This window comes from Bolinopsis microptera, chromosome 2 (genome assembly GCF_026151205.1).
Source record: "Bolinopsis microptera isolate Bmic1 chromosome 2, MBARI_Bmic_1.0, whole genome shotgun sequence".
Classification (NCBI taxonomy): Eukaryota; Metazoa; Ctenophora; class Tentaculata; order Lobata; family Bolinopsidae; genus Bolinopsis; species Bolinopsis microptera.
In genome coordinates this window covers 2,266,355-2,292,686 of record NC_087073.1, presented here as the reverse complement: position 1 = coordinate 2,292,686, position 26,332 = coordinate 2,266,355, and the positions used below count along the sequence as shown (strand labels likewise).

Below are 26,332 nucleotides of genomic sequence, written 5' to 3'. Positions count from 1 at the left end.
CTACTCAGCCGAATACTCGAGAAATCGGGTGTGAGGGTTAAATGAGGAGCTGCACATTGCAGCAAAGTCTCGGACGAAGAAAGTATGGTACACACTACCTTAACCGTCACTGGCCAAAAAGATCCTTCGGCTTCCTGTAATTGGCTGGTTGCACTTGTGTAACATTGTGGCTGTTGGAATACACCGAAGTAAAATAAGTGTCTAGATAAAAAAAACATATCCTGAAAGTTTCAAGGTGATTGCTCAAAAATGTAGAAGATAGATTTTTGGACTCAATTATTTTTAGATTAAATGGGCCATTGTTAGCCCCAAGCGTTTTGGTCCCTCAAATATTAGTGGCTCTATTAAATGGCACGATGAGGTAAAATTTGTCACACTATGAAACTAAATAAACCCTCAATGGTTAGGATAATCGTCTCATTCTCTAGACAAACTAGTCACATAATGATATCTTTATCAGATATCGCTTAAATTCGGCTGGCAGTGAGTTGTAAACTTTTTCACTATAAAAACGTGACCGAGACTACATGGGCCCCTTGCTGCCGTGTTTGACTAAATTTTCGAATTTTCAGTTCATATGCATAGGATAGTTCCATATGACTATTAGTAAATTAGTATTATCAACATATTTAGCGACTTTTTTGTTAAATGGTACCACCAGCCACCAGGTAAATTCAGTCAAAACTCAAATATTTAAGAAATTTATATGAGGGATGTTTATGACATCCTGACACGAAATGTCGAATAGTCTAGCATTATTTTGTGAGCTGAATGTGTTGGGAATTATTAACATATCTCATTGTTATAAGCAAATAAAAATGCTGAAGGCACAAATAGGTAAACTTTGTCACATAGATTTGTATGATATCTCAACATGTGTGAAATTGAGCAAATATTAGTATATCTATACCAACTTAAACACCCTATATTACGTACAAAGGTACAATGGATAAATTAATAATTTCAACCACACACTTGTCATATAAATTATTATGTGGTAGCAATATGTTAACATTGGCAAAATTTTAACACCTCAACATCGTAAAAATATGTAAAGTTCGCCACAAAAAATATTATAACTTTGTTTGCTCCTTGTTGGCGAAGTAATTTGCTGAAAAATATGCCTATTTTTCACACCAAGTTGATACTATTACTGTGGCAGGGAAAGTTAATTTTGTCACGTCTTGTTCAAATGAGGCAAGTAACGTCACATTGTCATTTTATAATCATTGTTTCCTAATTTAACCTATTTACAACTTCATATCATTTTGTGACAATGTTAACGTCAACTGCCCCTAACTTGAATCAACTGTATCGTCCTTATATAGAGTTTTCCCGCACAGTCCAAACCAAAATCAGAAATAAATGATTTCGGCAATTCACCCAAAATTTCAAATTCCACATGTGACAGAATTTACCTCATTTCCCAATAACCAAGTGCATGTATTTGCTAACTTTTCAAAACAACATATTTTAGGGCTATTATTGGTAGAAGAACCATCAAATAATGAGTTGAAAGGGTTTTGAGGACACCTCACAGTAGAAAAGAGGTATCGTATTCTGAGTGTGACAAAGTTTAGGAAATATTGCCTTAAAACCGTTCGATCCCTGCCCAATGTTGTATCATAATTGTTAGATTGACCTAATCCACAATATTTTAATCTACTATATTTTAGACCAAGGAATGCTAATTGGGCAGCTATGGTTAACACAGTCACAAAAATGTGACATTTTTTCTATTATAATGCCTAACAACAATAAATTTTATTTCTGAGCAGTGCATATAATGGGAGTATGGGTCACGTGGCTAATGTTCAGAACTTATGAACACGCTAGAGTAATAGATGCTAAAATTAAGCCACTATCGTCGAAAACGCTATTTTTTGTTTACCAATATCCTCAAACTTCATCGTTTTCTACAAGGTTTTATTATTCTTGGTGATAATATTTTGATTTTTGCAGATTTGATACTTACAGCTTAATTTTTCCGCTAATTCCTATTATTCAGGTAGGTGGTATGGTTTCAAATGGTGAAGAACCTGAATGAAGTTTAGAACCGGCCCTACCTATTCTTCATCGCAAATAAATCTAAGCAGTTTCGACTAAATAATCGATTCTAATCAATCCTTACCAAGTTATTATAAGCTGTGACTATCGAGTTTATGCTGATGCCTTGTCGGTCATTTGACAATGGGAGTGAAGATGTAGTGGTACACCGTCATCACGGAGCAGGAGTTGATGACGACAACTCCGGAGAAGATGTTTGGAGTGATGAGGATAATGTTGAGGAGGATCAGTATACGCAGCTTGCTGACTTTACTGGTCCGTAAATATTTGCAATTTTCAAATTCCGGTTTTTTAAGCACTGCAAGCTGTATAATTGTCAAGCTGTATTGTGGATCTCGTACGGTATTCACTCTTATGTAATTATATAATAATAATATAATTACTGATAAGATTATTTGTACAATGGTTTATTTTCGCGAAAAGTCAAAGTTTACAAATGTATATCATGCAGTTCTTCTCATGCATATTATATGAATGTAAACAAAAAAAGTAGCATTACTTATTTAAATCGTATTCATTAAATATTAGGTGATAATCAATAATTATTTTGTTTCTCGGATTTACAAATTTTTGGTATCATGGTATAGTTCTAACGATGATGAGATCAGAACACACGGCCATAATTCTGGGAAAACTTGCATTGTTGGAATATCGTGATTTTAAAACGGCATTGAATCAAAAAAAGTGTTACGAAAAAACGGCGTTATTTTGCTGAAATTTGGGCTCAGCGTCGGACTGTTTTCAAAAGCTCATGATAAATTGTAATAAAATGATGCAATCATGAAAATTTCTGGAATCTATGTACAAATAACTTTTCCAAACGATAGCATAAAGTATGATAAGTTTACAAATATCCGTGTATTTGATAAACGCAATAATATAAGTCAAGTCAGAAACACGCCTACTCGCACACATTTTGAAATATAACTCCAGCTAGCAACGGCGCAAAACAACCTGAGTTTCAGTGAAATGGTGCCCACATGTCTGTGGAACGCGCAGTAGAGCTCTCGCACGTGAGAAATGTTCGAGTCAGTCTAGCTCGTTTGGCGCGTTGTTTCGTTTCCGTTACAAATGTTGACCTTGTACGCCATTTTGTCGCCATTTTGTCAATTTATACGTAATTTCGTAAATTTCGTCAATACCACGTTTAGCCAAATTCCACAGAGAGCTTATAATTTACTTCCAACACGAAATAAACATTGCTAAGGCCATGAAGTTACCTAATGGCCACTTTTAACGGAAAATCAAGTCATTCTGTGACATGTAGCGTCCTTTTGTCACTTAAATGGATGACGTTGACTCTAGAACATCGTGAAACGTTCCATCAGTAAAGCTAAAAGTATTTCCATTCTAAAAAACTTTACTTCAAGATAATTGCACGAAAGATGAATAAGTGTCTAAAGAACCATTTGATTGAACTTGTCTTCAACTTTTACGCTGTATTACGTCTCGAAATAAGCGATCGACCGCGCAGGATTACCACCTATAAATATATCATGATCTTGGCGTGATTTGTCCGGCGACCTAACTTTTTTAATCAATAAACTTTCAAATAGTTACACAAATAAAAAAGTAACTTACATCATTTTATCACAAAGAAAATTCGCCGAAAGATCTGTACATGCATGCCTTGATAAGTGACCGAGTGGTAACAAAATTAGGGACACCGAAACACCAGATTACCAGTAATGATAAACCAGTAATAATGACCAGTAATAATAAACTGGTTATTTGAATTAGATCGGGCCCTAAATGCACCTTAAATAAGTGAAGCGATGCGGCAACCAAGGCATGCTAGGTTTGTTTCAGTGGACTAAAAAGGTTAAAATCAAATAGCACTAATTCATTACATCTATTTAAGCTTAATATTCCACAAAATTTCAGGAGACACTGGCATTTTCAGCAGTGACGAGGAAGAAGAAGAAGAAGACTCTTTTAAACTAGACTCCCAACTTGATACCGCTAGTCATGCCATTTCATCTTCATTAGACATTGACGCTAGGATTGAACAAGCCCTCACTTTACCTGATATTGATGTGAACAGAGGACCCGGCTTCCCTGAAGTTCCCCCATTGAATCTGAACTTTAATCCTTCACAAAGATCAGAAGATGCGAGGCGAGCTAACTTGGCGCTCTCAGAAACAGATGAGAACTTTATAAGGGACAGTATGAGTTGCATGAGCATAGCGCCCCCACCTTGGGCAGGGGCCATTGATGAGACTAACTGGAAAGATGAATTAAGAAAACACTTAGCCAAAGATTGATTTAATTATATGTTTCGTAATGATTTTACCCTTTTTGAGCTGGCTCAATACAACTGATTATTGATATTTTTAATTGCGATTTAACCCCAAAGTCACGAATGTTTTTAGTTAGTGTTCTTACAGATGATATAAAGCTTGGTTTGAGATATTTATAGTTTCATTTTTGTAAATAATCAATAGTTAAAATATTCATGATTTGTTAATTTGCAATACAAATTAATATCTCTCTGATTTACAAAATTATAGTTCACAATTGAATGAGAAGGTAAGCAAGCATTGAACATATTCTTCACTTAGGAAATGTTCTAATAAACCTAGTGCAACATGCCAAAAGCGAGCGCAGAAAAAGAATGGAAGTTCACCATGCTACCCCGGGCAAATGTGTTTCACCCAACGTTGGAGGAATTCGCAAACCCTCTGAAATACATCAGCAGCATTAGAGAAGTTGCTAAAACTACAGGTATGCGACCCAGATATATAAGTATGATTTAACTCAATATGTTTGACTTTATCGACTGGATTTACGCCAGCACACTCTACTTCACGAAATGTAAAGACCGTGTATTACCACTTGTCAGTCAGACGAAACACGTTGTTATTATGGTTGTTATGTAATTATTTTCAGGTATAATCAAGGTTGTGCCCCCGAGGGCTGGGCTCCGCCCTTCTCAATCGACATCGCAAAGTTCCTCTTTACACCACGTGTCCAGAAGCTAAATGAACTGGAAGCCAAGTCTCGCTGTCACTTTCAGTTCATGGAGGGTCTCGCCAAATTCTGGCACCTTCAGGTGAGATCGGATTACTCTGTTTGTGAGGGTGGTGTCATATAATCGTGGGGCTATTTTTAGAAAAATGTCTAATGTCAGTGCGTACATTACTTCAGTAATATTGTCCGGATATATTGGAATAATTTTAAAGCTTATCTTCTTCCAAAACTTTCAATCTTTTTCCATAAAATGTATGTTACATTCAATGTAACTCAAGTTCTAGAACATTACCCAGATTACAAAACTTAAATGCCCTAATTAGACAATACCACGACTCACATAATGACGGTGCCTGTTTTAATATGTTGATAAATTGAAGGGTGCTAATCTGGTCGCTGTGACGCTACAATAACATGTAGTATGTATAATGTTACTTTGTTCAGGGTGTTGATGTGAAGATACCCAACGTAGAGTACAAGCCTCTGGATATGTATACGCTACACAAGGTAATGTATACTGTGTAATGTATAATTGTATACTGTGTAATGTATACTGTGTAATGTATACTGTGTAATGTATACTGTGTAATGTATACTGTGTAATGTATACTGTGTAATGTATACTGTGTAATGTATACTGTGTAATGTATACTGTGTAATGTATACTGTGTAATGTATACTGTGTAATGTATACTGTGTAATGTGTATTATTATCAATGTATAGTCTCCTGCATGGCACATAATACGCAACGTCATGTACGTGATTTACTTGTAACGTTGAGTATTATGCTGTGTACATAACCTTAACATAATGAGGCATATATTATGTACATTATATTATGTTCTTCGATGAGGCACATTAAAGTGACACAAACTTACATTATAGTGTACTGATATATGTGAAGGGAGTGTGACGTTTTGAAAAGAGTTAACTTGCCCAAATTAGGTTTCGCAGACTAATAGTTATATAAGCTATTTAACCGAGTTTTACATTATTTATCATCAGGTTAAAGGTTGTGCTACCATGCTAAATATAGATACACATTTACTAGATTGTTCTCTAATGAGATTTTGCTCTTACGTCTGCGTTTTACTTGACATCACGATTAAAACGATTTTACGCTCCTAAGTTGTGCTATTTAAAAAACTAATTATAATCTCATTATGAACTTAGTACTATAACTAATTACTAACGCAATAACTTCACTCAGGTGGTACAAGATTTTGGTGGGTATGAGAAGTGCTGTAGTGGGAAGAAATGGAGCGCTATTTGCAAGAAACTCAAGTTCAAGGACAGATCCCCGGTAAATACGATACGGCAACATTACGAGAAGATTGTTCACCCCTACATTGTCTTTAGAAGAGTTCATTGTGGCGAAAATCTGGCTTCTGACGAAAAAAATGTGAGTGTTCAAGTTAGATTGTTACTGTCACTTTCGTGCTCAAGGACCAAGGTGGACGCGCGCCGTGTTTCTTTTATACTTCCCTGAAGACTACTTGAGTACTTTCTGTATTTGGATTGGGTTAAGTATTCCCCGGCCCACTCTCGGTATAAAAATTATCACCAGTTTTAACTTACTGGGCAAATTTTCGTGGTCGGCTTTATACAATTTATCCTGATATTTCTTTATTGAACAATTAGGCGTAAGATATGGAAGGCGCGGATAAGCTAATGAAGGGGGCGCGCAATATATGCTCGCGTCCTTTCAACAAAATAGATAAATTTGGCTTCCATTTTGTAAGGAAACATGACGTCATACACCACATGGTGTTGTATGGAAATATCGCCAAAGATTCTTACTTTTAAAACGGTTTCAGATAACAGTTGAACTCATCAAAGAAAAGATGGAGAAGACTGAATACAAGCATCCCAATGACACAGGTTTGTTTACTATGCGCATTGCGCAGTGTCCAGCACTGTGCGTGTTATTTGTCGTTTCTTTGTCTAACCACAAATGACATCACATGGAACAGCGCATAAATATAACTCTTACAGCATTCGTACTCTCCGGTAGCCATGACGAATCCATAATCAGGGAAACGAGTTACTAGTTAGTGGTGGAATTGGAAATAATGAGCAGTTAGCAATCTAAAAATGTCGTCATTTCACAGTTCACACTTCTCCAATCAATATTCAACTAATTTTCAATAATCAACTCATTTTCTGATAATAATCCAACTTCCAGATGATAAGAAGGAGCTATTATACGAGAATCTGTTCTGTAAAGTATGTAAGAATGGAGACAGGGACGATGCTATGTTACTCTGTGATGAATGTGATGAACCTTATCACATATACTGTCTCAATCCTCCGCTAGAAAAGATTCCCAGTGGAGAATGGAGGTGCCCTGTTTGCCTTGCTAAGGTATGATTATGCTTAGAAAGCTTCTGTGGAATTTGCTAAAAAAGTATGCAGAATTGTATTCAATACCGGTGAAATATTGCGCATTATTTGGTACATGTATTTGGTTTCAAAATATCTCAACTTCCCAGAATTCTCTCGAATCTTCTCTCAAATTTGTCACTTTCAGGAAATAGACAACCGGCAGTTCGGATTTGAGCAAGCAAAGAAAGAGTACACACTATCCCAGTTTGGTCAGATGGCCGATAATTTCAAGTCCCGGTATTTTAAGATGCAGGCCAGTGAGGTTCCTATTGATAGAGCTGAGGAGGAGTTCTGGAGATTGGTCTGCTGTGTCGATGAAGATGTAAGTCACTATACATATTATACATTATTATACACTCCATAACTTTCATCCTGCTAACACAACAATTCACTTTCTCAATCAAACATTGGATTTCCCTTACAGAATTTAGTACACAGTGTCTAAAACTTTTAGTATTGAAAAATTATGTATTGAAAGAGGGTTAAAACACGGTAGTTTGCAGTTAGAAATACCACACCCGCAATAACATTGGGCCCTAGCAACAATTAGTGTCGATTTAAGGTAACAAATATCATCACCCTCAGGTTGCAGTCGAATACGGAGCTGATCTCCTGTCCTCTGAGCTAGGCAGCGGGTTCCCAACCCGGGACACTGCCAAGACTGATATAGCCAAAGAGTACGCAGACGACCCCTGGAACTTGACACACTTCGCAGATCTGGAGGAAAGTGTGCTGAAATACATCACAGAGCCGATATCAGGCGTCAAGATACCGTGGGTCTACGTGGGCATGGTCTTCAGCAGCTTCTGCTGGCATGTTGAGGATCATTGGACCTACTCTATCAACTATCAGCACTGGTTAGTTGCGCTGAACTCGCGGCTACTACTGTTAACTGTATCATCCTGCAGCTCTCGTATGTTTGATGTGATAACAATTTACTGATTGTAAGTCAAGAAAAGTGGTACACACACGAGTAGCTGCAGAATAGGTGCTGATTAAGGGGTTCCATCTTGAGAGCGAATCCCGGAAATTGGACCGTTACGTTAAAATATTAATTAACTAAATACTTCTCAGACCATTTCAGTTTTGCAGGTCTGGATTCCGCATTGTAATTATATGTCCTTAGGCATTGGGTTATGGGGAGTTTAATTAGCATAACCAACATTTCACCCAGTATAGATTGCGTCTTTATTAATACTGCGTACAAAACAATATTACCATAACAGTAATGGGGTTGATTCAGGTAAGCAAGTCGGTAGATGTCCATGAACAGGAGCTAACAATGACCACACACCTTTATCACAGGGGAGAATCCAAAGTTTGGTACGGAGTACCTGACTCAGGAGCTCAAGATTTCGAGGATCTTATCAAGAAAGAAGCTCCGGAACTGTTCACAAAGGAACCCAGTCTGATGCACCAGCTTGTCACTACTCTCTCTCCTAAACTGCTTCACGACAAGGGTGTACCAGTGAGTAAAACAAATTCCCATATTATTGTCGACCTAGGCAGGGCACACATTGTCACGCAATTTGTGGCAATGTAAATTCTGCTTGAGGGACATGTTTTTAAGCATTTTTCCATATTTAAGCCGGCACTATTTCTCATCTCTCTCAAGTTCCGGGCTAGTGATCAGGATCAATAACTTCCGTGTGTAAAGATACACCCAATAAGGGTGTATTCTTAGCAGTGATGTAACCAGCATGCTTCCTGGACAAATGTGTAACTTCTCATATAAATGTATTATTAATTTTAGGTGTACACGCTACGACTTGTATAACGTCTCATCTAAATGTATTTTTAATTTTACACGTGATGCCCATATAAGGAGATAACCAGTAACCATGGTAATTTCAGGTGTACACGCTGAGACAACAGCCGGGTGACTTCATAATAACCTTCCCTCGTGCTTACCATGCTGGGTTCAACTCTGGGTTCAACTTTAACGAGGCCTGTAACTTCGCCACCGCTGACTGGGTACTGTAGTTAATCTTCAAATCTTGTTAACAGATTTAGTAATAATCTAACCAACAATTATTCTAATGGAAAATGTTTGTAATTTAGCTTGATAGACCCCTTAATTATAACTCTTGAAAAAGTTGACCCATCCCCCCTCCCTCCATAGAAATTATAACTAATTTCTTTCTCCCTCCCCCAATTTGATACAACTGTCCCTCTGACATCATGTATTGAGACTGTTTTGCCCAGATCCCACTCGGTCGGCAGTGTGTGGACCAGTACAAAGAGTTTGGTCGTTACAACGTCTTCTCCCACGAGGAACTGCTCCTTAGAATGGTATCTAAGACGGACAGTCTGTTGCTGGACATTGCTGAAACCCTCTTCCAGGATCTCCAGGTGATTCTACACTCTAGTCTATATTTATTGAAAATCTTTTCAAAATAGTACATACATCAATGTAATTGCATGAAAATAACACGGTCAAAAAGTGATTTCTATGTACTATAATGACGGGAAACCAGAACGTAGTTCGTGCAAAAATTACACCTACAAAATATGGTCCCTGACAAAACATTTCATACAATCAACACATATAAATGTAAGATATATATATGTAGTAATAGAGATGATTGTGCAATAATAAAATACAGCGTGCATAAAATATCATAATGTTAATAATTTGTTAACTTTTTAATGAAATAGATTATATCATACAATACTTTTAAAAACCCAACCCACAACCCAACCCACCCCTAACCCCTTAAATAGTTTGGATCGGTTATTTTAGATTAGAGAATTGGCATTGGGAGAAATGAGATGCATCTAATCATTATCAGATAGGTAGAATTCAGCGTGACTATCGTTTGGATCTGTGGGTAGCATTTCCGACCATAGGTGAACCTTAAGTTTGGCCTTGAAGATATCAGGACAGCTATGGTCTCTTATTTCGAGAGGAAGTTTATTCCAGAGCAGATGTGTCCGATAAAAGAATGATTTCTTAAGGAGACTGCTATTACACTGTGTTTGAACAAGAGTCGTTACATAACTTAGGCTGTCATGGTGACATGATCTTAAGCGTGTGCTTCCTTTGTATAGTTGTAAGTAATTAGGAAGCTCTTGTGTGCATACACCATTGACTATTTTGTGAAACAAGGTCAGGTCATTCAATTCAAACCTCTTGCTGAGAGGAAGGATTTTCAATTGATGACATTTGTAAGTATAGTTTTCAAAGGACTGATAGCTTGTGAATTCCTCATCAAAAATCCACTTAATACACCTTTTTTGAAAAGCATCCATCTTATCTAGTTGTGTTTTATTAAATGGACGCCAGATTTGGGAACAGTGTTCAAATTGACTTCTAACAAGTGCAAGGTATAAATTTCTTCTTCGTCTCTCATCTTGGACAAATGAGCAAGTGCGTTTCAGCAGCCCAAATTTTTGGTTAGCTTTGGACAATATTTTAGTTATGTGTTCTTCAAAACGAAAGCCCTGATTTATAACGACTCCAAGATCTGTTTCCGTACTGGTGTAATCTAAGGGAGTATTACCGAGCAAATATTGAAATCTGATAAATGGAATAGGTAATATCCTACTGCTGAATTTCTTTCCAGGAATAGAGAGGACTTTACACTTTGATGGATGGAATCGCATCTTATTTTCTATGCTCCAAGAATTAAGTTCATTTATGTTATTCTGAAGTGTGCAATAATCGTTGTATGATTTAATAGGACTCCATATTTTCGTGTCATCAGCATAAAGTACCAAATTTGTGCCTGAACTTAATCTCATGGGAAGATCGTTTATGAATAAGACAAATAGAATGGGACCTAGGACGGAGCCTTGAGGAACTCCAGACAAAACAGGTTTGATCTCTGAATGTCTACCATCAACTAAAACACATTGTTTCCGTTCACTAAGATAGTTGGTTAGGAATTTGAGTAGCCTTCCTTCAATATTAAAGACGAGTTTAAGTTTCTTAAGAATAAGATCATGATTTACAGAATCAAAGGCTTTAGCAAAATCAAAGTAAATGATGTCTACACTTATAGTCGAACAGTCATTGAGGGATAGCGTGACACTGTCAATAAAGTTAATCATATTTGTGGTACAAGATCTGTCTCCAAGAAATCCATGCTGTCTATCATCAAGAAGATGCATCGTTTTATTCAAGAGTTCCTGTTTAATAAGGCGTTCAAATGTTTTCATTATAAGACTAGTTAGGGAAATCGGCCGATAATTCTCAATGTCCTCCTTACTACCCTTCTTGTGAACCGGAACTACGTGAGCCAGCTTCCATTCAGTTGGAATAATACCGGAGTTATATGATATCTCAAATAAAATTGAAAGTGGGCAAGCGAGACTACCAGCACAGTTCTTCAGTATCTTACCATGGATACCGTCAGGGCCGCAAGCTTTGTTAGAATTAATGTTCCTTAAGAGATGTTTTATATTCTCTGCACAGAAAGTTAAGTCGAATTCAGTATCACTTCTCCAATCAATATCAATATCATACTTAGATTCGTCAGAAAATTGTTCTGAGAAATACTGATTGAACATATTTGCTTTGTCTAATGGAGATTCTCTGTATGTTTCTCTAAGGTACATCCTATCCGGTATTCTTGAATTCTTTGAAGAGGATTTTACATGCGACCAGAATTTCTTTGAGATCAATGCAGGGTCATCATCGTTATATAGATTATCGTTCATCTTCTGATCAGATAGATTTTTGAACTGTGTTCTTAGTGAGCAAAACTTAAAATAATCCTTTTGTTGGCCGGTTAGTTTCCACTTTTCATGAGCTCTTTTTTTCTTCAAGTATGCCTCATGGGCCTCTGAGTCAAACCAGGGATTTCTATATGCTAACTTTAAAGTAATAGTTGGGATATGCTTTGAGATACTTTTCGATATTACAGACTTTAAGGCAAGCCAACAATATTCAGGATCTCCTAGCTTTAAAAACATAGCATTCCAGTCAATAGAATTCAAGTCTTCGTTAATGGCCGTCCAGTTTGCCTTCTTAAAGTTGAGAATCTTTCTTTTAGGACATTTAGAATAAGTGATTTTTGTAGCAACTTTAAAAGCTATTGGATAATGGTCAGATTTGCAAGCACCGTGACCCTTCAATACCGTAAGATCTCTTACTAAATTTTTACAATTACTCAAAAGAAGGTCTAGTATGTTACCCTTAACATGTGTAGGACTACTTATACATTGATCTAGATCAAAGTTATGGAATGTTGTAATGAAGTCCTCTTCAATTAAACTAGAAGGTGTAACAATTCCGTCCTCAGAAAACCAATCTACTCCATTGAGATTAAAATCACCAACGATGAAAAGTTTTTTAGGGCGTTTGCTTGAGTAGAAAGACTTGATTGTACTGGCAATACTTTCATGGTTTACTGTTCCTAAAGTTCCGACTCTGTAAACCACACAAAAAATGTATTTACTTTCACCTATGTTTATTTCAATAGCGGCCATTTCGGACCCCTTACGTACAGACAGTCTTTTGATTTCAGCTTGAATATCAGATCTGATTGCTATCAAGACTCCTCCACCATTTTTCCTATATTTTTTCGGATTGTTATCATCAGGTGGATGTGATACTTTTGAGCGATCATTTCTAAATACTTCATAGTTAGAGCTTTGAATGACCTCTCTATCCATTACAGAGTTTTTAAGCCAAGTCTCTGTAAGCAGAATAACGTCAGGATGTGAATAACGTCAGGATGTGAAAACGTCAGGATGTGATAAAAGAAATTCTATAATAGAAGAAATTCTGAACTAATAAAGAAATGCATAATCTTGGAAAGTACTGGAAAGGGTTAAGTTCTTATATTGTACCCTCAGTCAGTTTCACGAAATCTCTGCAAGATTTCTGATAAGAAGGGTTTGTCGTGTCGACTTCTGGTTTCACCGTCCCATTAACAGGAGCAAAAATAGGAAATATATTTCCACACTAAGTCTCGCTTGATTGACTTGAACGTACATCTTTCTGGGTATATTTTGATGTCGAAGCGTGTAATAAATGTTAGAATTTATGTATTTATCATAAGTTTAGACTGTAGGCTACTCTAGTCACTAGTGTAGGCTACACTTTCTACTTCTTCCGACAACTTGTCTGTATTTGATGGGTGCTCTTAGTAAGCGTTTACCCAGTAACCACCTAGTAACCACCTAGTAACCACCCACTTTCTACTTCTTCCGACAACTTGTCTGTATTTGATGGGTGCTCTTAGTAAGCGTTTGAGTTAATAATTGCCGCGTGAAACGTGCTTGTGCCTAAGGGTCAACAATCATTGTGGCGCTAAGTGCTTTTCAATCACGTGCTTCAAAATATAGTTACATTCATTCACCAAACCGTCTGAACTTAAATTGCACCCCATTATTCACTGATTTGGTAACGGTATTAACCACGTGACTAACCACGTGACTCTACAGATAATGGTAGAGCGGGAACTGGAACAGCGGGAATCACTCAAGCAGATCCAGACAGACTTTCTAGAGTTTGAGGAGGTACCAGACGAGAAGAGGGTGTGTAGAGTGTGCAACACTACCATGTTCCTCAGTTCCATCGTCTGCTCCTGTCACCCAGGTACCGTTATCACGTGACGTCATCACGTGACGTCATCTGATATCGTCATTTCTTCAACTTCTGGCACATATTTATGTTCTAGATGATTTGAACGTTAAGTCAGAGTGATGTCGTATTACCGTAGACTGATTGAATTTCTTACCACTCATCACGCACTTTCTGATTACTGATTAATCAATATGTCTATAATAATGGTCCTTAAACATTACTTGATGTCTTAAATTAAACTGTTCACTTGAATATGCACTCTACCGGCCTACTTTGCCTCATAAAGCTAAGAGGGGATTATTCATCTCCCGACCAACTGGGCACAGAGTGCTACATTCTTCTGCAGAAGTAATATCTTACCTTGTTTGAAATTTAGTGATAAATTTCCCTTTAGACACTGTCCAAAAATATTTTCTGCAGAAAATTAGAGCCCTGAAAATAGCAAAGCTGAATTTCATTTCAATATTGAAGGTAGAGTAGCAGCAAAGTTCTTAACCCCCACTTCTCCCTGACAGAAGTAATGTACTGTCTCCTACACGCTCCTACAAGTCCCTGTCCCACGTCTAAACAGACTATGAAATACCGCTACACGTCGAGGAACTCAAAAAGCTGCCCCAAGATGTACAGAAGAGAATACCAGAGATGAGGGAGTGGACTAAGGAGGTCAGCGGAATGAAGGGCCGCTCTGAGAAACCTTGTAAGTAGGAACCTACTAGGTAGGAACCTTGTAAGTAGGAACCTACTAGGCAGGAACCTTGTAAGTAGGAACCTACTGAGTAGAACACTCCCCCCTCCGCCCCCCCCTCCCTCCCCTCCCCCCCCTCCCCTCCCCCTCACTCCGGAGCAGTTTCAACCGAACCTCGGAAGCACTGGAAAGGGTTAAGTTCTTATATTGTACCCTCAGTCAGTTTCACGAAATCTCTGCAAGATTTCTGATAAGAAGGGTTTGTCGTGTCGACTTCTGGTTTCACCGTCCCATTAACAGGAGCAAAAATAGTAAATTTAATTCTGAAAACTGAAGAATTGCTCCCTGCAGTGGTGGAGGAACTTGAGAAGCTAGCGGAGCGGGCGGTTGCCAACAAATACATTGAAACTGACGAGTACAGAGAATTGAGATCTGTTATCGACAAAGCTAACCAGTGCATCAAGGTAAAACATCACCAATATTCCCCTATCTAGACAATTTTGAATGTACTGTAGTTTTGAAAAATTGGAATGTTTTGTTCAAAAAGATTTGGAATCTTAAACAATTATTATGTATAATGTATAATGTATAATGTATAATGTATACTGTATAATGTATAATGTATTACAGGTAACAAACCAGTTAGTAGCGATCAAAAGACGAAGCAGCAGAGTGCACAACTCCTCACCAGCTCTCAAAATATCAATTAACGAACTTAACAGCTTCCTAAAACAGGTTAGTAGCTTTTCATGAACTTTTGTATGAGGTATATTATGTATATTATGTGTATATTTGCATTGTAATATCCGGATGGGAACATTGTTTATGAGTTGCATTATTGTAAAGTGTCTGATGAACATTTCTGATAAACATTTCTGATGAACATTTCTGATAAACATTTCTGATAAACATTTCTGATGAACATTTCTGATGAACATTTCTGATGAACATTTCTGATGATCTGTGTATTGCGACAACATATTTGCATTTTTTTTCAGCGAAATGAATTACAAAAAAGATTTAAAGACTTCAATATGGTTATTTACTGCAGATAGCCTAACATGCTGCCTACACTTTTACTCGTGTCATCCTGAACAGCTCCATCCTTTCACTTCATCAACTAATTGCTTATTACATATCCAGCCTACACACGCCGCGCGCATCATCTGTGTAAATGTCACATACTCTAACCACTAGCTGTCGACTAGCTGCTGAGAATTACACTGGCTGATTTGTGCATACGGATAGTCACATGACACACACAGTACACCACACAGTACACACACAGTACACACACAGTACACCACTATTAGCTTGTACAGGCTACACACTGCTGACATGCTGCTCGCTCCAAGTACACCACTATTAGCTTGTACAGGCTACACACTGCTGACATGCTGCTCGCTCCAAGTACACCACTATTAGCTTGTACAGGCTACACACTGCTGACATGCTGCTCGCTCCAAGTACACCACTATTAGCTTGTACAGGCTACACACTGCTGACATGCTGCTCGCTCCAAGTACACCACTATTAGCTTGTACAGGCTACACACTGCTGACATGCTGCTCGCTCCAAGTACACCACTATTAGCTTGTACAGGCTACACACTGCTGCCATGCTGCTCGCTCCAAGTACACCACTATTAGCGTGTACAGGCTACACACTGCTGACATGCTGCTCGCTCCAAGTACACCACTATTAGCTTGTACAGGCTACACACTGCTGACATGCTGCTCGCTCTAAGTACACCACTATTAGCTTGTACAGGCTACACACTGCTGACATGCTGCTCGCTCCAAGTACACCACTATTAGCTTGTACAGGCTACACACTGCTGACATGCTGCTCGCTCCAAGTACACCACTATTAGCTTGTACAGGCTACACACTGCTGACATGCTGCTCGCTCCAAGTACACCACTATTAGCTTGTACAGGCTACACACTGCTGACATGCTGCTCGCTCCAAGTACACCACTATTAGCTTGTACAGGCTAACACACTGCTGACATGCTGCTCGCTCCAAGTACACCACTATTAGCTTGTACAGGCTACACACTGCTGACATGCTGCTCGCTCCAAGTACACCACTATTAGCTTGTACAGGCTACACACTGCTGACATGCTGCTCGCTCCAAGTACACCACTATTAGCTTGTACAGGCTACACACTGCTGACATGCTGCTCGCTCCAAGTACACCACTATTAGCTTGTACAGGCTACACACTGCTGACATGCTGCTCGCTCCAAGTACACCACTATTAGCTTGTACAGGCTACACACTGCTGACATGCTGCTCGCTCCAAGTACACCACTATTAGCTTGTACAGGCTACACACTGCTGACATGCTGCTCGCTCCAAGTACCCCACTATTAGCTTGTACAGGCTACACACTGCTGACATGCTGCTCGCTCCAAGTACACCACTATTAGCTTGTACAGGCTACACACTGCTGACATGCTGCTCGCTCCAAGTACACCCACTATTAGCTTGTAACAGGCTAACACACTGCTGACATGCTGCTCGCTCCAAGTACACCACTATTAGCTTGTACAGGCTACACACTGCTGACATGCTGCTCGTCCAAGTACACCACTATTAGCTTGTACAGGCTACACACTGCTGCCATGCTGCTCGCTCCAAGTACACCACTATTAGCGTGTACAGGCTACACACTGCTGACATGCTGCTCGCTCCAAGTACACCACTATTAGCTTGTACAGGCTACACACTGCTGGACATGCTGCTCGCTCCAAGTACACCACTATAGCTTGTACAGGCTACACACTGCTGACATGCTGCTCGCTCCATGTACACCACTATTAGCTTGTACAGGCTACACACTGCTGACATGCTGCTCGCTCCAAGTACACCACTATTAGCTTGTACAGGCTACACACTGCTGACATGCTGCTCGCTCCAAGTACACCACTATTAGCTTGTACAGGCTACACACTGCTGACATGCTGCTCGCTCCAAGTACACCACTATTAGCTTGTACAAGGCTACACACAGCTGACATGCTGCTCGCTCCAAGTACACCACTATTAGCTTGTACAGGCTACACACTGCTGACATGCTGCTCGCTCCCAAAAAGTACACCACTATTAGCTTGTACAGGCTACACACTGCTGACATGCTGCTCGCTCCAAGTACTCACACTATTAGCTTGTACAGGCTACACACTGCTGACATGCTGCTCGCTCCAAGTACACCACTATTAGCTTGTACAGGCTACACACTGCTGACATGCTGCTCGCTCCAAGTACACCATATTAGCTTGTACAGGCTACACACTGCTGACATGCTGCTCGCTCCAAGTCACCACTATTAGCTTGTACAGGCTACACACTGCTGACATGCTGCTCGCTCCCAAGTACACCACTATTAGCTTGACAGGCTACACACTGCTGACATGCTGCTCGCTCCAAGTACCACCCACTATAGCTTGTACAGGATACACACTGCTGACATGCTGCTCGCTCCAAGTACACCACTATTAGCTTGTACAGGCTACACACTGCTGACATGCTGCTCGCTCCAAGTACACCACTATTAGCTTGTACAGGCTACACACTGCTGACATGCTGCTCGCTCCAAGTACACCACTATTAGCTTGTACAGGCTACACACTGCTGACATGCTGCTCGCTCCAAGTACACCACTATTAGCTTGTACAGGCTACACACTGCTGACATGCTGCTCGCTCCAAGTACACCACTATTAGCTTGTACAGGCTACACATCTGCTGACATGCTGCTCGCTCCAAGTACAACCACTATTAGCTTGTACAGGCTACACACTGCTGACATGCTGCTCGCTCCAAGTACACCACTATTAGCTTGTACAGGCTACACACTGCTGACATGCTGCTCGCTCCAAGTACACCACTATTAGCTTGTACAGGCTACCACTGCTGACATGCTGCTCGCTCCAAGTACACCACTATTAGCTTGTACAGGCTACACACTGCTGACATGCTGCTCGCTCCAAGTACACCACTATTTAGCTTGTACAGGCTACACACTGCTGCCATGCTGCTCGCTCCAAGTACACCCTAATTAGCGTGTACAGGCTACACACTGCTGACATGCTGCTCGCTCCAAGTACACCACTATTTGCTTGTACAGGCTACACACTGCTGACATGCTTGCTCGCTTCTAAGTACACCACTATTAGCTTGTACAGGCTACACACTGCTGACATGCTGCTCGCTCCAAGTACACCACTATTAGCTTGTACAGGCTACACACTGCTGACATGCTGGCTCGCTCCAAGTACACCACTATTAGCTTGTAAAGGCTACACACTGCTGACATGCTGCTCGCTCCAGTACACCACTATTAGCTTGTACAGGCTACACACTGCTGACATGCTGCTCGCTCCAAGTACACCACTATTAGCTTGTACAGGCTACACACTGCTGACATGCTGCTCGCTCCAAGTACACCACTATTAGCTTGTACAGGCTACAACACTGCTGACATGCTGCTCGCTCCAAGTACACACTATTAGCTTGTACAGGCTACACACCCTGCTGACATGCTGCTCGCTCCAAGTACACCACTATTAGCTTGTACAGGCTACACACTGCTGACATGCTGCTCGCTCCAAGTACACCACTATTAGCTTGTACAGGCTACACACTGCTGACATGCTGCTCGCTCCAAGTACACCACTATTAGCTTGTACAGGCTACACACTGCTGACATGCTGCTCGCTCCAAGTACACCACTATTAGCTTGTACAGGCTACACACTGCTGACATGCTGCTCGCTCCAAGTACACCACTATTAGCTTGTACAGGCTACACACTGCTGACATGCTGCTCGCTCCAAGTACACCACTATTAGCTTGTACAGGCTACACACTGCTGACATGCTGCTCGCTCAAGTACACCACTATTAGCTTGTACAGGCTACACACTGCTGACATGCTGCTCGCTCCAAGTACACCACTATTAGCTAGTACAGGCTACACACTGCTGACATGCTGCTCGCTCCAAGTACACCACTATTAGCTTGTACAGGCTACACACTGCTGACATGCTGCTCGCTCCAAGTACACCACTATTAGCTTGTACAGGCTACACACTGCTGACATGCTGCTCGCTCCAAGTACACCACTATTAGCTTGTACAGGCTACACACTGCTGACATGCTGCTCGCTCCAAGTACACCACTATTAGCTTGTACAGGCTACACACTGCTGACATGCTGCTCGCTCCAAGTACACCACTATTAGCTAGTACAGGCCTACACACTGCTGACATGCTGCTCGCTCCAAGTACACCACTATTAGCTTGTACAGGCTACACACTGCTGACATGCTGCTCGCTCCAAGTACACCACTATTAGCTTGTACAGGCTACACACTGCTGACATGCTGCTCGCTCCAAGTACACCACTATTAGCTTGTACAGGCTACACACTGCTGACATGCTGCTCGCTCCAAGTACACCACTATTAGCTTGTACAGGCTACACACTGCTGACATGCTGCTCGCTCCAAGTACACCACTATTAGCTTGTACAGGCTACACACTGCTGACATGCTGCTCGCTTTACACGTGGTCGAGTGTGTCTAGTTGACCAGAACAGAGAGAGAGAGAGAGAGAGAGAGAGAGAGAGTGTGTGTGTCTAGTGTACTCAGGTTTTATGCCCGCTTGCGGTGTGCAATACCATCAAGTATTACTAGAGAATGTGAATATTTAGTACACTAACTACTAAAGTATTTAAGTGTGTATCTTGTGATTGGATAAAGATATCACGTGCTACAGACCGTTGGAGCCAGTCTAAGCGAACATTCCTTTACTTCCAGCCTTCCATACCAGTTCTTAGAAAAGAGTACACGTATTTGGTGTATTATAAATGTATAGCTCTATACATAGAGAGCAATACAGGAACTGATTGTTAGTGATACAATGTACTAAAATGTACTAAAATGTACAACTTCAGGTTACAGATCTGCCCTGTCACGTGCCGGACTCGGCTCTGCTACAGGAACACTACGTCAGAATCGTGGACTTCACTGAAAGGTACGTACAATAATAGGTTTCCAATGGTTACAAACAATTGAGTGGAAGAGGGGTGGTCCGGCAAGGTAAATCAGGGCTTTGTCTTCATTAAGAGGTCAATCAAAAGTTGGTTTGTTTTTCTCACTTAAACTCACGATAATTTGCGCTGCTGTTAAATGTAAAGACTTTACATATTAAAATATGCACAATGTCTGATCGGTGTCGGGATAGACGGAAACAATTGTCACGTTGTGTTATTCAGCATATTATTATGCTTTCAACTGTACGACGTACGTACATTATGTAATTATGTATGTATAATATGTATATTGTTGAGCATATTAGACTAAACATTATGTGAAACTTGTAGAATGTTATTTACTTTATAGTAAATAACAATTTGTTCACATTTCCCTTCAATTTAGTTTTGGTTGATCGTTATGATTAACAATATTCAGGTGTGACCGAGCTCTTAACAAGAATCTCACTAAAGTACAGTACGAGGAAATGCTAAAAGAGAGTAGGAAGCTGGAGATAGATCTACCTCAAATACACTCTCTCAAACAGGTTAGTTTGGTCGAGTTCGAGTTTTTCCGGTCTTAATACCTTATCCATTACTCTTTTTGCGGATGATTAAAGTGTAACGCGAGAGTACAGAGTAACGACAGAGGTTAAGTCACATTAAGTATTAATCATCCTGAAAGGACAGGTATATTAGTATAAATATAATCTTACAACAGTTTTCATTATGAATTTCCTTATGAACATATTCTTACCTACATTTTTGTCTGGTTATTTCTAATCGTTAGAACTAATTATGTATCATGATTAAGTATCTTTTGAAACTCTGAAAGATGTGTACTGTTCAGAAATTAACGTCAAAAGTATTTAAATATTAGCCCCTCAACAACTCCATCACTAGACATTAGACAAACTGTAGAGGAAATACTCATGGTACAATTCCGTCTTACAATACAAATAGTACAACTATTGACCTGTCTGAATTGTTCAGGAAATAAAGAAAATACAATGGGTAGAAGACCGTATCAGAACTACTACAACGAGGCCACCATCTCCTTCTCGGATCTCCAGCAAGGCCTGTGCGAGCGAGCTCACTTCCCCAACACCAAACAGATCGAGGAACTCCGGACAAGTGAGGACAAACTCATGTCCGGCCAGAGATGGGAGGAGAAAGCACAGGGGTTGTTGAGCGCTAGACCCCGCCCTACTTTATCTAAACTGCAGCAAGCTTTTGAAGGAAGCTGAACGACTGGGTTGTCCCTCCCCACCGCGCCCTCTGTTAAGAGCACTATGATCAAGGCAATGACTGTGCAAGACCCTGTCTGATATAAAGTTGGAACAGAGTAAGGGTCATTACACTAGCGTCAAACAGCTGGAGGGTATTCTCCTCAAGGGTGAGTTTTAAGCTTAATAGCCATTTGATGAGAATTGTCTTCTATGTTTCCACCCAAGGTAATATTGAATCTGGGAAATGTGAATATCACAGTGACCTAGTAACCTAGTAACCTGGTAACCTGGTAACCTGGTAACATAGCCATCTCCAACAGGTCAAATGTTGCCAGTATCCCTACCTGAGCTTGACCGGTTGGCAGTGAAAGTATCTGCTGCCAAAGCATGGCACGACAAAGCTTCCAAAATATTCGTCAGGAAGGGATTCTCAAAGCTGCTAGAGGTTTCTAACCTTTTACCCAAATGATCTTTTCAAAGTTTTAAACTTCAAAAATACGCAATATTGCGGTTTTTCTTCATATAATTTGAGTGATGTGTGAATATGAGTGGTGCCTCCCCCCCCCCCGGCCCCCTGGTGTCCTGACCACAGAACCCCCTCAGGTTTTATCACCCAGAGGATCTCTATCAAACGACAACAGACCGCTAGAGGAGTCGTTACGGGAGAGCACAGCGAAGGAGTTTACAGAGATGAAGAAGAGACGGGGGGAGCGAACATGCTGCGAACTGAGCAGGAGGAGAAGGGGATGAGTATCGAAGATGATAACGCTACTGTATCTGCCGACGAGGTTAGCCAAACACAACCTTTTATTTTATCAGGCTTCTCTTTCTGGGTTTCGGAGACTCTAACTCGGTTTTGTTGTTGGTGAAAATCAGAAATGAGACGAGAAGTTTACCTCAAGACAAACTTATCCCACAACAAATAATAAGCCGGAATATCAAAAAAATTCGAAAAGTTTGTTATCTCGCAATTAACGTTGTTATCTCGCAATTAACGTTGTTATCTCGCAATTAACGTTGATATTGTCCAGGGTGGAAACTAGTAAAGGTAAGGGTATGCTGACCCTTCGTGTAAGCTGTTCTTTGTGTTGTCTAGATAACGCCTCACTGTTACCATAGCCAACACTGTTTCTACTATTGATTACAGATTTGTCCCCGATTAGTCTATCTCTCCTGCATGTTAAATGTATGCGCTTAACGTTACCTGTCTCCAAAGTCCGCAATCTGCTGCATTGCATCCACCACTCTTTTTGCTGTATCGATCAACTTGAGAGAAAATGTTTTTTCTTTCTCAAAAATTGAACGATTTTGTTGTTGCTAGGTAACACAGCTTCGTGTTGCTACTCAACATAGATTGACTATTGTCAAAAAGTAGCCGAAACTTTAATTAAAACCACAACGCGAGTAGTAATGGAGCCCAAATTACGAAATATGTTTTCAAGTTTTCCATTTGTAAGAGGGTGCAGAAGGTTTACTATACATTCCTCGTTTTCACCAGTTGCTCTCGTTACCTAGCAACATGAACACTAATTGGATGATTTTGAAAGTCTTATTTTCAATCATTTTGTGAATAAGTACAACTTGAAAGCATTTTTTGTGTTTCTTTGTTGCATAATATATAGTCACCACATAGTTTATTTAGTTTGGGTTTATAGGCTACATAAATATTAGCTGAAAGGTTAAGCCGAATAGAACAGTTTTTGGCACGCAGGAAGACGTAATTGTCGAAATGCTTCAGACTTAAACTAACTTCAAAATTCTAATGTAAACCATAATCTAAAGATAGTCAGATTAACATAATATCTGATTTGAACGAGTTCATCTACACTCTACCTGAACAGTAGGTAGATGGGGTAGATGAACTACCTGTACAGTAGGTAGATGGGGTAGATGAACTACCTGTACAGTAGGTAGATGGGGGTAGATGAACTACCTGTACAGTAGGTAGATGGGGTAGATGAACTACCTGTACAGGTAGTTAGATGGGGTAGATGAACTACCTGTACAGTAGGTAGATGGGGTAGATGAACTACCTGTACAGTTGTAGATGGGGTAGATGAACTACCTGTACAGTAGGGTAGATGGGGGTAGATGAACTACCTGTACAGTAGGTAGATTGGGGTAGATGAACTACCTGTACAGTAGGTAGATGGGGTAGATGAACTACCTGTACAGTAGGTAGATGGGGGGTAGATGAACTACCTGTACAGTAGGTAGAATGGGGTAGATGAACTTACCTGTACAGTAGGTAGATGGGGTAGATGAACTACCTGTACAGTAGGTAGATGGGGTAGATGAACTACCTGTACAGTAGGTAGATGGGGTAGATGAACTACCTGTACAGTAGGGGTAAGGGATGGGGTAGATGAACTACCTGAACAGTAGGTTAGATGGGGTAGATGAACTACCTGTACAGTAGGTAGATGGGGTAGATGAACTACCTGTACAGTAGGTAGATGGGGTAGATGAACTACCTGACAGTAGGTAGATGGGGTAGATGAACTACCTGAACAGTAGGTAGATGGGGTAGATGAACTACCTGTACAGTAGGTAGATGGGGTAGATGATCTACCTGTACAGTAGGTAGATGGGTAGATATCTACCTGTACTGTAGGTAGATGGGGTAGATGAACTACCTGTATCAGTAGGTAGATGGGGGTAGATGAACTACCTGTACAGTAGGTAGATGGGGTAGATGAACTACCTGTACAGTAGGTAGATGGGGTAGATGAACTACCTGTACAGTAGGTAGATGGGGTAGATGAACTACCTGTACAGTAGGTAGATGGGGTAGATGAACTACCTGTACAGTAGGTAGATGGGGTAGATGAACTACCTGTACAGTAGGTAGATGGGGTAGATGAACTACCTGTACAGTAGGTAGATGGGGTAGATGAACTACCTGTACAGTAGGTAGATGGGGTAGATGAACTACCTGTACAGTAGGTAGATGGGGTAGATGAACTACCTGAACAGTAGGTAGATGGGGTAGATGAACTACCTGTACAGTAGGTAGATGGGTAGATGACTACCTGTACAGTAGGTAGATGGGGTAGATGAACTTCCTGTACAGTAGGTAGATGGGGTAGATGATCTACCTGTACAGTAGGTAGATGGGGTAGATGAACTACCTGTACAGTAGGTAGATGGGGTAGATAACTACCTGAACAGTAGGGTAGATGGGGGTAGATGAAACTACCTGTACAGTAGGTAGATGGGGTAGATGAACTACCTGTACAGTAGGTAGATGGGGTAGATGAACTACCTGTACAGTAGTAGATGGGGTAGATGAACTACCTGTACAGTAGGTAGATGGGGTAGATGAACTACCTGTACAGTAGTTAGATGGGGTAGATGAACTACCTGTACAGTAGGTAGATGGGGTAGATGAACTACCTGTACAGTAGGTAGATGGGGTAGATGAACTACCTGTACAGTAGGTAGATGGGGGTAGATGAACTACCTGTACAGTAGTAGATGGGGTAGATGAACTACCTGTACAGTAGGTAGATGGGGGTAGATGAACTACCTGTACAGTAGGTAGATGGGGTAGATGAACTACCTGTACAGTAGGTAGATGGGGTAGATGAACTACCTGTACAGTAGGTAGATGGGGGTAGATGAAACTACCTGTACAGTAGGTAGATGGGGTAGATGAACTACCTGGACAGTAGTATGAAAACTACCTGTACAGTAGGTAGATGGGGTAGATGAACTACCTGTACAGTAGGTAGATGGGGTAGATGAACTACCTGTACAGTAGGTAGATGGGGTAGATGAACTACCTGTACAGTAGGTAGATGGGTAGATGAACTACCTGTACAGTAGGTAGATGGGGTAGATGAACTACCTGTACAGTAGGTAGATGGGGTAGATGAACTACCTGTACAGCAGGTAGATGGGGTAGATGAACCTTGACCCGGTAATAACCCAGGAGTAGACGGTGCCATGACGCAATGTGACATGTGTTACGATTGGTTTCACAACAAGTGTGTTTCCATTGCTAAGCACAAGGACGTCAAGAACAGCGAAATCATGAAGGACGTTAAGGTGAGATTGTGGTCCGCGGTTATTTACGGTTATTTGCGGCTATTTCCACAATATTTTATCAGACAATAATGATGGTAGTTACAATGTTACTGAGAAATGTTCTTCTCAAAGTTTGAATCTGACTAGCAACAGGAATCGATGAGTATTGAGTTTCAACCCAACAAACATCACGTATTATATTATTATAATTATTATAATTATATAATTATATAATTATATAATTATAATTATATTATTATAATTATCCCACTTGTTTCAGTATTTGTGCCCGCTGTGCAGCAGAACAAAGCGCCCGTCCGTGGACCAAGCACTGGGACTACTCATCACCCTTAGGCAGGCTGGTCAGTGCCAACTATTTCCTTCTACGCAATCAT

At 40.4% G+C, this 26,332-nt stretch overlaps 2 protein-coding genes across 2 annotated transcripts in view; both read left to right on the top strand.

The window, feature by feature from the left end:
* The first annotated feature begins 1,999 nt into the window (after nt 1-1,999).
* LOC134811251 (uncharacterized) lies at nt 2,000-4,477 on the top strand. Its single transcript, XM_063818023.1, has 2 exons — nt 2,000-2,322; nt 3,952-4,477. Exons 1-2 carry the CDS (start codon nt 2,163-2,165, stop codon nt 4,329-4,331), a joined length of 540 nt encoding a protein of 179 aa, XP_063674093.1. The 5' UTR covers nt 2,000-2,162; the 3' UTR covers nt 4,332-4,477.
* A 155-nt stretch (nt 4,478-4,632) lies between these two features.
* Nucleotides 4,633-26,332, top strand: part of LOC134826300 (lysine-specific demethylase 5B-like) — a 30,160-nt gene continuing 8,460 nt past the window's right edge. The window contains 23 exon segments of the mRNA XM_063838629.1: nt 4,633-4,791; nt 4,957-4,977; nt 4,980-5,119; nt 5,482-5,544; nt 6,249-6,440; nt 6,856-6,919; nt 7,224-7,402; nt 7,569-7,745; nt 8,009-8,280; nt 8,729-8,891; nt 9,278-9,397; nt 9,629-9,775; nt 13,817-13,970; nt 14,474-14,602; nt 14,995-15,107; nt 20,602-20,681; nt 21,119-21,227; nt 21,673-21,813; nt 21,997-22,075; nt 22,229-22,353; nt 22,512-22,638; nt 25,843-25,958; nt 26,218-26,299. Coding sequence (XP_063694699.1) covers nt 4,656-4,791; nt 4,957-4,977; nt 4,980-5,119; nt 5,482-5,544; nt 6,249-6,440; nt 6,856-6,919; nt 7,224-7,402; nt 7,569-7,745; nt 8,009-8,280; nt 8,729-8,891; nt 9,278-9,397; nt 9,629-9,775; nt 13,817-13,970; nt 14,474-14,602; nt 14,995-15,107; nt 20,602-20,681; nt 21,119-21,227; nt 21,673-21,813; nt 21,997-22,075; nt 22,229-22,353; nt 22,512-22,638; nt 25,843-25,958; nt 26,218-26,299 — 2,929 coding nt within the window. The 5' untranslated portion in view covers nt 4,633-4,655.

Coding starts and splice junctions, on each gene's coding strand:
- LOC134811251 (XM_063818023.1), top strand. CDS start 2,163: ATGCTGATGCCTTGTCGGTCATTTGACAATGGGAGTGAAGATGTAGTG. Junction 2,323..3,951: donor GCAGCTTGCTGACTTTACTG/GTCCGTAAATAT, acceptor ACAAAATTTCAG/GAGACACTGGCATTTTCAGC.